This window comes from Barbatula barbatula, assembly GCF_947034865.1.
Source record: "Barbatula barbatula genome assembly, chromosome: 16".
Classification (NCBI taxonomy): domain Eukaryota; kingdom Metazoa; phylum Chordata; class Actinopteri; order Cypriniformes; family Nemacheilidae; genus Barbatula; species Barbatula barbatula.
In genome coordinates this window covers 10,506,472-10,516,772 of record NC_136779.1, presented here as the reverse complement: position 1 = coordinate 10,516,772, position 10,301 = coordinate 10,506,472, and the positions used below count along the sequence as shown (strand labels likewise).

The following is a 10,301-nucleotide window of genomic DNA, read 5'->3' as shown; positions in this document are numbered from 1 at the left end:
TTCTTTCAGGCAAAACGACACTTTTTGGTCAGGTGCCATTCTCTAATATGCTGGAAAGGAGCCACGAGGCTCGACAGTCCTCACCCAGTCGGTACAGCATGCTCAAGGGGCAATTTTGGTTCCGAAAGGCATGCTGTAGTGTCATACACAAAGAAGCCAAAACAGAAACTCTTCTGTTCCTGCAATAATCAATTCCCTGTTAACACCGCTAGAGATACAACATGAGGAATCACCTTGACCTGTAGCTCATAACAAGCCATGGCGGTGTCACATGAAAAACTTAGTGTACAGCATGAAAGCACGATGAAAAGGATTCTTGCTGTCCAAGGTTGTCTGCCAATGGGATGATGAAAACAAAGAGCCTGGAAGTATTTCAGGATTGGAGAAACTTTCAAGGTTGCTCTTTTCAGTGTAGAAAAGTACTTAAAGGTTTGAAGCAAGGTTATTCAAGGAAAACTAGTTCAAATGAAGGAAAGTGAAATGCTTTAGGTAGTTTAAGAAATATTTAATACCAACAACAACACATGATTAGTAAGAACAAACGATTAAAACTTCCAGAATTGAAGCACTGTAATATATACCACAATGAACACCAGAACAGTCACAAAGAGGTGTCTTTGATATTTCTCCATGGTTGTCCTCACATATGCAAAAAGACCTACACAGTGGAATCAAGGGGCTGCTGGGCATCAGATGATGTCATCAAAAGATACAACCGCTTGGAAAGCTCCGGACCAACTCTGCGTATTGTAGATGTAACGCCTTCTCCTCTTCGAATAAGCATATCTGCCAGCAGGCCAACTTTTTCTTGCTCCGTTTTACACCGTGCATATGCCTACGATAAACAATATATATATTTGAGACCTGAGATCTCACACAGCCATACCAAAACTCACTATATATAAAACATCATTGATATACGTAACTGCTTGTGCCATTTGTGCGTTGTTGAATAGGTTGGGAGTGTAGACAGTTTCAGCAGCACCAACATACGTAAATAAATATTATGTGGCCCAAAGTTAACTTCTGGTAGACCACTGCTAAAAACTGTCGAGTAGTTTTATTTGATTTTAATTTCAATCAATTGATGTACCATAAAATATTCATATGAATCAATGTCAACATAAATTTATATAAAATAAATGTATATATTATTACCAAACAGAGACCGGAAGTCAACTTCTGGGTCAGGCGCATGATGAAACCGTCTATCTGAGCAAAAGTCTTGTGGTGTAATTTAGCCATAAGAGGTATCCATATCAGAAGAACAGTGACTTTGTTTCTGGGTGCTAACCTGAACAAGAAGCTGAGGAGAAGGATAGACGCTGAGTATAGCACTGGCCATATCAGGGCTGACGCGGTTCAGCTGTTGGATTTGCCTCTTCCAAACCTGCAGTAGGCCATTCCCAGCCCGGTCCACCTTATGACCACCTGACCACTCACTCTCCAAGCAAAAAGTGAAACCTGTGTTCTCTCGCTCACGCCTGAGAGAAAAATAACACAAACCAAAAAATAAATAAATAAATGAGCCACAAAGCAGAAGCTGCTTTGGAAAGTGATGAATATGGAAATACTGGTTTTCCGCTCACTTGAATGGCGCCTCTGCTGCTGCCTTGGTCGACATGGTAATAAAATCAGTAAAGTCCTTCCATGTCGAGAGGAAACGGACCTGCACCCCGGTATGCAGCTGCAAGTCTACCAAAGCCTGATGGAAAGGTGAAGGGAAAGAAAGGCAGAGCAAACTCAGAAAACCTTACATGCCACTGTATAAAAGCAAATTCAGACCTGATTCGACTGCCAATGAGGTTCTTCAGCTCACCTCCTCCACCTGCACTCGTGAGACATCGGGAAGCTGCTTGATATAGTCTTTCTTTCTTCTCTTTTTCTGCCCTCCCTCAAGTCCCGCATCCTTCTCCTCGCCCAGCACTGCCTCACGGTATTTCTTCTGACATTTTGTACTCCGGGATCTTCAAAACAGCATGTATTATTGTAAAAATATGCAAACATGTCAGAGCAGCACAGGGTAAAGTGGTAAGTCGTGCATTGAAAATAAACCAGACTGTCAATAAATTTTGTTAATTGTTGGATAATTAATTTTATCATTTTGGATATAAAAAAGCAATAAACCACGACTCTTACATAGGAAAAAAAAAGTTGAAATGTAACACATATTTTTACTCATTCCAATTATTTGATATTAAAACCAAAGCCAGTTCTTGGCAAACTACTCACTTAAAGTATTTCTCTATGTCAATCACGACCATACTGAGAGTCCTGCCTGGGTTCTTGCTCATTAGGCCTCGGGTCCAGGAGGTCAGAGATATGCCACTTTCAGTCAACACAGCGTCAGTTTGCTTGTACATTAAAACAGAAAACCACACTGTGGTCTTTATTCCCAGAAAAGCTCTCAGGTAGTCTATGTACGAATTCAACTAAGTACTTTAAAGACTTACTGGATAATTTTACATAATTCAGTTGTGATCCTATAATTCTATTCATTACATTTAATCACTCTGACACTTCTTGAAAGGTCAAAACTGCTCATTTTACTGGTATTGCCCTTTCGGCCAACAAACTTTCTTAATTGCATCTTCAGTTGCCACATCATTCAAAAAGGTCACAGCCAGCAAATCAAACAATTATCTTATAAACGGTTAATTAAGTAATTATAATGGTCCAATAAGAAAAGACACTGTGCTAGAGCATTATGTGCCAACCTTGCAGAAGTTGTTAATCATGGTCACAAAGTCATCCAGCGGAACCTGGATGACAGTATGTGACTCCGGAATAGTCATCATCTCTCCGGTCTGCACATAATAAGAAAACAAAGTGACAGGGGTTTAGTTCTTTATTTCTGCCCAGAAACAAGACATCATAGAGGCATTTGCAACACAATATATCAGTGGCTTTTTTCTCAACCATTAGCGCTCCACCGTAAAGCTCATGGCAAAGACACATGGTTCATACGTGTTTTGTTGTGTACATTTGTGTATGTGTCATAATCGGGACTATCATGCCTGTTGACAAGGTGAGCGTCTAGCCCAAGTAACACTCCTAGGAAGAGACTGCTTCTCTATGGCACAACTGCACCCCATGGCATGCAGAGATGTCAGGAGAGCACCTCCGCCTTCCAGCTGCAGCAGTCCTGTGGGGAGAGAGACAGTTAATCGATCCTAATCTATTCAGCAAAGGCGGCTTAATACTTCATACCGTTGCTTTTTAACAACTCAAAAGAGTACAGAGCAGGAAAATACTTGTCACACCAAATTCCTGTCATTCCTGCTATGTTGTATATTTTTATGCCGTTATATATTCACAATATTAACATTTTAAAGAAATCATTGTAATAATTCTAGTTACGATTATGTCATTACATTTAAGTTGTTATTTAGTAAGAAATGTTTTTGCCATATATGCTTAACACAAACTAGATTGCAATATTTTTTAAACATCCGAATACTTAGATTTTTAAAAAATGAAAAAGTTTAACGTCATCCTCATATAACTTGCAACGTGTTTATTTAATACTGATGATAATAAACAACACATGATGTTCAGGTTAGAGATGCACCGATACCATTTTTTAAAGGCAGAGTATGAGTACCGATATTTTTTTCTAGTACTCGCCAGTACCGATGCCTGTACCTTTCACAACACAGTGAGACTTATAGAAATAGAATAGCTTCATAATTACAAACAACTCGTTCTGAATTTTGTTTATAATTTTATGTTCTTTTCACAAACGTTCAACGTAAATTTCACAAAAGATTTCATTCAGTTATGTCACATGAGCTATCGGTGCATTTTTACAAGCACATGAGCTTAGTATCGGACCCATACATCTGAAAGTCTGGTATGTCCTTTTATTGTATTTAAAAACAGGCATGTTTACAAAACTGGCCCACCCACCTGGGTCCACTGTCACCACCATGTGTTTGATGCACTCCTCTGGCCTTAAAGCTTTAACAGCATCAGCCATAGCTTTCTTCTCCAATTTCAATCTCTCTTTCTCTTCCTGCTGTTGCTCTCTCGTTGCTCTTTTCCTCAGGGCTTCCTGTCTGGCAGCCTCCACTTCTGAAGGGGTCTTCTTCCGTTTGGCCAGGTGCGGGCCATTCTCCCCTGCGGGTTCTTTGGTGAGGTATGGTGCATTGTAGTCACAGCCGAACTGCCTTGTTATATTGGTACAGATCTCGCTACGTTCTTCTGGCTGGTCCTCCAACTCAGATATATACGGTGGGGGTAACGTAACCGGAACATTGAAGAGCTGTGAACGTTCATTGGAAAGTGAACTGGAAGCCCGGGTCTTTTCAGGACCAGTGACTGCTGAAGCCAGACCACGCTGTTTCTGCTTTAGTCTAACAGCCAAAGGAATCATGGCCTCTTCTTCCTCGCTGTCACTGCTCACCATTAAGACATCACTTCCAGCAGCTCCACGCACTTCTGATGAAACCGGTTTATAGACAGGAGCCATTTCGGAGTCTGAATGGTCTAAAACAACCAGTTCAGTCTGTTTGATTTTTGACTGTGAGAAATCAAACACAGGCAGCTGCTCTGAATCACTGGAGTCACCGTCACTTATGAGAAATCCAGGTCTGCTGATGCAGGTCATGGTGAACTGTCACATCATACAAACATCGATGGTTCATGCACTGACATAGAGACAAAATGAAGACACTCCATACAGAAAGGTAGCATCCTTACATACGTTAAGTAGCACATTACGTAAGAACTGCTGCAATTGCTGCAATATTGCGGTGGCAAATAATGGAAATTCATCATGTTTAAATAAAAGAACCGCTTTGTAGACTTTAACTAAAGTAATCGTACATAAACATTTTGTTGATAAATCACCCAAATATATCAAATTAAGAGAAAGGAAGCTGGTTTGTTTAGCCACTGATTCATAGCCACACGAGAACAACAGCGTCTGCGTCACGTAAAGACAGAAATACGACAACAAAGAATGAAATACATCTATCGCTGTACTGCTGATCTTTTAACTCAATATCCTTTTGCGTTTGTCTACATATGAACATTATTGTAAACTTGTTAGTTCTACTCACGCCATTCAAATCCTGCAGTTCGCGGCTTCTGAGAGATGACGTAAGCACGTCGACGCAGCTGCGTCAGATGCACGTCGTTCAACATGGCGGCGCTCTTGCCCTTGATGCTCAAGTCCAGAACGTGTAAGTTTAAGATACATGATATGCTTTTTGTTTTTTAATACATGTAATGCGTAGTACTCTGTAAATGGATAACGGATGTCGTGGATTAAACAAGTGTTTCGCGGTTTATAATGGCAGTGGTTTGGAAGCATGCGATTTTGACAACAGCATCAACTGCATTTAAACTGATAACTTGGAGATTTTTTCAAAGTTAACGCAGATCGTTAGTGATTAGTACTGTTATTGTTCTCACCGCACACATGCGATATATCAAGTCGAAGAGACGGAAGGTTATAAACATCAAACGTTGCAAGTAATAATCTGTGCTGATTTTTAGGTATTGTTCTGTCAAGTCAGACACCTACTGTAGTATTGACAAGGTTTGCATCAAAGAAGTCCGGAGGAAGCAGCAAAAACCTGGGAGGGAATAGTGCTGGCCGACGATATGGTTACAAGAAACATGATGGTACGGTTTTACTCATTACTGGCCTTCGTTTGATGTGTACACAATATGTCGTTTAAAGTTTCCCATTAGCTTTCCTTCTTGTGTCATATTTTGTCTTTTCCTTTTTTTAAGGAAACTTTGTTAATGCTGGCAACATCCTCGCAACACAACGTAAAGGTCTAATGCGCTGGCATCCCGGAGCTCATGTAAGACTTTATCAGTATTGTTTTCCTGATAATAGCGTTATTGAACTGTTTTTAACCTACAACGATAAGACAACAGTGGCCTACAATGCAATATTTAATAAGTTCTTATGGATTTTTAAATGTTTTAAAATGTATTATAACATCACATGAATGCAACTTACTTTAAGAAAAAGAGATTGGGTATTGCTTCATTATTAATGTTAAAGTTGTTTCTGAACAGTCAGGACCGTTGCCAGGTGGGGGTTCGGGTGGTTCGAACGACCCAGCCCTCACTGTCAAAGGTGCAGAATGAAAGTTATTTTTTGTGAATTTTTGTAATGAAAATGTGTCCTTGTAAATAAAAACTGCCAATAAGGATTATGTGCATCAGAAACTCAAAATATGTGAGTGCAAAAACAACACCACTTTATCAGCAGCTTCAATGGTGCAGCAATAATGGCTGGAATACACTACAAGACTTTTAAAATCTGAACAGATTTATTTAAAAACTAGATATCATACACTTGCAGACTTTTTCAAAGTTTCAGACAGACACACACTAACTGATCAACTCTGCAGACTGCCACAGACTTTCTGCAACAAGTCCACACATAAAATCTGGGCAAAAGTTGCCTTTTTAAGGGGAGCTAAAGCCCCCCTAAAGTTCTAGTTTAACTCCCCAAAAAATATTGTGAGTAATTATGTCATCTGTACAGGAATTCAAGATCGCTTTATAGTCCCCTTTTAAACTCTTATTATGAAAACAGCAGCAGTATGGAGAGTGGGGCTTTCACATAAACAGTGGTGTTAGAGCATACACGTATTTGAACTTAAATTAAATAATAAATGTGGGGGTATTAAAAAATAGGTCCACGTCTACAAGGCTGGCTACGGTCCTGACAGTGAAAATGCCCCGTAATGCAATGTAACTGAACTATTTGAAACTCAAAGTCGACAGAATTTGGCTAATCTGTATTAACATCTAATTTTCTGCCATTTTCACAGGTTGGTATTGGAACCAACAAAACAATTTATGCCCTAGAAGATGGCATTGTTCGGTTCACCAAGGAAGTGTACATCCCTCCACCACGGAGTGCTGAAGCCCGGGATGTGATTCCAAAACTTCCCAAGGGTGCCGTTCTGTACAAGACCTTTATTAATGTCATACCTACAAAACAGGAAAATACATTTAAACTTGTGGACTTGGTTTGATTAAAACTCGCTGTAAATTTCCCTCAAACTATGTTTTGATCTGGATTCTTTAGATTGGTAAACCATTCTGAGTCTGCAGTATTTTATAGCTAAAAAACATATATAATATGTAATTTCTTTGTATTTATACAGTTATGTGCTACTCCAATAAAATGTTGTATCTAACACCGCGTTATTTACTTGTTTACATTAAAAACACAGATAAGGTGATGTTACAGTCTAGAAGTAGAAAACTCTAGAGGAATAACATCTAAAACAGATGTTGCTTAACTAGTTCCAAGCAGCTCGGTACTTCAACCGATCAATGGAGAGCTGCAAGCAACTGCTGAAGATCTGCTTTTCATGGACCATTAAACAGTATAAGCATTGTCCTGTTAGTTGTTTTAATCTTTTTTATTGACTCCATATCTATTTGTGTGTCCTATACGTCTGCACATCCAGAGCCTTTAAGGATTTAGACAAGGACTATCTTTGTAGCTGCTCCTTAGGGCTCAGCGTGCTGTTCATGCGTATCGGCAGGATTAGGAGAAATGAAGCCGGAGAGTTTTCTCAGGGTGGAGAAGGCCGAGGAGTAATAAGAGGGATTTTTCCACTACAGTGTAGAAAAATGTCAAATGAGGAGCTGCAGATCTCTCTGTGTATTGTGAGAGGATTCATTATGAACTGTGCGGAAACTTTTCAGAGAACCTTGAGCAAGTACCACTTCAAGCTCAAAACTCTTTTTATAATGTATGTAAACAAGGAAAACTGAATTTTTGTTGCATCTTATTTACATTAGAGAAAAAAAGCTGAAGCAGTTCAATAGAAAATGGATGAAAAAGAATGAGGGAATTTTCAGGTTAATCAGTGATTCTAGGCAGTTCTCAATAAAATTGTCTCCAAGACTATTCAGGAATTCACTCCAAGAATGTTAGGAAGCGTTATTCATCTTGACTTGTCGCTGTTTGTTATGCTTCATGTTGTTTTAATCCAATATTCATTTTATTGTCACGCTCATCAGGAGCAGGAATAGCTGTTTAATTGGGATTCAGCATGGATAAATTGTTTTGCCCTCTGGTATATTCACAACCTCCTCTTCCCTATTATAGCCTTTATTGCAAAGTTCATTGCAACGTGAGCTAATGCGAAAGCACAGGGGTGTTTTGACATCAGATTTTAATTTATGATTTTGAAAATAAGCTAATGTAATTCTTGCCACATGCATAATAGACGTTAAATTCTGTCCTATTTTTATTTTTTTATTTTTACCTATCCATGTGTTGTAATATGTATGTAAACTCTAGATCCGCAAAAGCATCCCTTGTACAGAGCCTTGCGGAAAGGTCATGTGAATCCAATCATCTAATTCTCATTGGCCTTTGCCTAAAAACTATTAGATGCTCCTCCATTGTTCACTCCTGAAAGCTATGCCCTTGTGTACTGCCAAGGAACCCTTGTTACGTCTGTCTGCTTTGCTTTGAAAAGAATGACTGTCAGCCTTTGCTCTATCTTGTTGCTTAGCAACAGCTTCTGCGTCTCCTGAGAAGAATTCACTTTTTCCTGCTTTCTGCATTTCACTCTCTTATTTTTCATACATTTAAATTGGAGAGGACGGCATGTTCTGAACATCTTAGAAAATGCAGTTGTTTGAAGGTTGAATATATATTTTCAAGTGTTTGCCGGCATAAAGCCTTACGAATTGCAGGGTTCTGCTAAGGTTGAAGAGCCGTTCTATTGTAAAGGCAGATGCCTAAATGAGAATATGCTCTTTTTGTGCATTATCAAAATGTATATTTGAAGTAATAAAGTAGATGACTGGATGACTGGTTTTACAGCCTATTCATCGAGAGGGATTTTACAGCATGTTAATGAGCAGTCTGTCCCCTCTCTGCTGTTGCTGTGAGACACACCAAAAGTCATTCGAATGTTTAATGGGGGGCACGACTATGTGTTGAAACGGACAATGCTAATAAGTCACCAAGCACTAAAAGGAGAAGTGAGAGAAACACAAAGGCCAGAGGCAGGAGAGAGAGAGAGAGAGAGAGAGAGAGAGAGGGGGGGGGAGAGAGAGAGGCTGCCGGGAGTGAGAAATATATTTAAAGGGCATTGCATTGACAAAAAAGACAGAAGGGAAAGTTAAAGAAGAGTCTAATGGATGGAAACAGCCAGACCATAACATGGACATTTTTCTTCTAGTTGCTCTCATGTATGATTCATTATTTTCCATACTTATTATGTCGTACCATGGGAACAGATAAAATGGCAAATATTGTGCACCTGCTTCTTATTTGGACTCTGTGTTTGTTTACAAGCTGCTTCAGTGGTGAGATGTTTTATCCGTCTTCCTCAGTAATGGATATCATTATTTGTTATTGTTTTCAATCAGAGCGTTACCTTGCGTGGCCTATGCTTGCTATTTGTTGGATGTCACTTAATACAATGTTGTGAGGATTCTTAAATGCTTTTCAGTAGAATATTATTGCCCAAAGGGAGCAAAAATTGACCGTGATGGCTTGCGTTGTTACTGGATGCCAACATTTACATCAACTTGGCTGGAAGCAAGAGGCATCTGTCAAAGAGTGAATGAAGGAGATCTTGCCACGGTGGACAGCGTGACTGTTCAGACCTTCATACAAAATTCATTTCAAATGTAGGAGGTTGCAAGACTATACAATTTTGATAGCATTGATTTAAAAAAAAATTCTACATTGTGTGTTAGACACATGTTCAGTAAAATCTAAAAAAAGGGCATTGTAACAGGGCTCATCCATTATTTGCTATTACACTCTTTAAATTCCAGGGAAGCCCCCATTTGGGTCTGGCTGAGAAATGGATTGGCACAGGCTTTGTTTGATGACTTGGATGCTATAACCTTTCAGCCTGATGACAGGGCAATAAAGCAGTGTACTTCAATGGCTCTGGCCACTGGACAGTGGATGAATAAAAATTGTGAAGACGGATATCTAATTATATGTCAGAAACAGATATCAGGTGAGCTAAAATTGTTTTACACACATTTGATTAGGATGGACATCGACCCCTACTTTTAGTAGACTTTTCCACTACTATTAGTAGTGCTTAATCTCAGGTTGGGTATTTTTTTATAAACTTAGGCATTGCATAAAATCTGAACAAACATGAATAACACTTTAAGGCTAGAGATGAGAGTAGTGATATTTTATTTCTATCTTATGATTTTTGCCTTGTGACAACTGAATTACTTAAACTTTGCAAACTGAAGAGAGAGGGCATATGTGAATGGCAATGAATGATAAATTATTCATAATTCACTAAAGGGAACCAGATATGACTTAT

At 39.1% G+C, this 10,301-nt stretch overlaps 2 protein-coding genes across 9 annotated transcripts; one reads left to right on the top strand and one right to left on the bottom strand.

The window, feature by feature from the left end:
- Positions 1-487: 487 nt before the first annotated feature.
- On the bottom strand, positions 488-5,179 carry eme1 (essential meiotic structure-specific endonuclease 1). 7 transcript variants are annotated; one of them, XR_013787717.1, is made up of 11 exons: positions 5,064-5,166; positions 3,910-4,615; positions 3,018-3,145; positions 2,718-2,807; positions 2,233-2,354; positions 1,820-1,967; positions 1,590-1,705; positions 1,295-1,484; positions 1,159-1,208; positions 927-1,047; positions 492-835 (listed from the first exon to the last, which is right to left on the bottom strand). XR_013787717.1 is itself a non-coding variant. In XM_079475697.1 (10 exons), exons 2-9 carry the CDS (start codon positions 4,607-4,609, stop codon positions 1,188-1,190), a joined length of 1,515 nt encoding a protein of 504 aa, XP_079331823.1. In that variant the 5' UTR covers positions 4,610-4,615; positions 5,064-5,166; the 3' UTR covers positions 490-835; positions 1,159-1,187. The 7 variants fall into 7 exon arrangements, 5 of the variants coding, with proteins under 5 accessions (XP_079331820.1, XP_079331822.1, XP_079331821.1 ...); XM_079475697.1 differs by lacking the exon at positions 927-1,047 and having other exon boundaries at positions 490-835; XR_013787718.1 differs by having other exon boundaries at positions 493-835; positions 3,910-5,079.
- On the top strand, positions 4,521-7,171 carry mrpl27 (mitochondrial ribosomal protein L27). Of its 2 annotated transcripts, XM_079475699.1 has the most exons (5): positions 4,521-4,688; positions 5,082-5,186; positions 5,503-5,631; positions 5,743-5,816; positions 6,801-7,171. In XM_079475699.1, the coding sequence occupies exons 2-5, from the start codon at positions 5,147-5,149 to the stop codon at positions 7,005-7,007; spliced, it is 450 nt and encodes a 149-aa protein (XP_079331825.1). In that variant the 5' UTR covers positions 4,521-4,688; positions 5,082-5,146; the 3' UTR covers positions 7,008-7,171. The 2 variants fall into 2 exon arrangements, with proteins under 2 accessions (XP_079331825.1, XP_079331826.1); XM_079475700.1 differs by having other exon boundaries at positions 4,688-5,186; positions 6,801-7,170.
- The last annotated feature ends 3,130 nt before the right edge of the window (positions 7,172-10,301 follow it).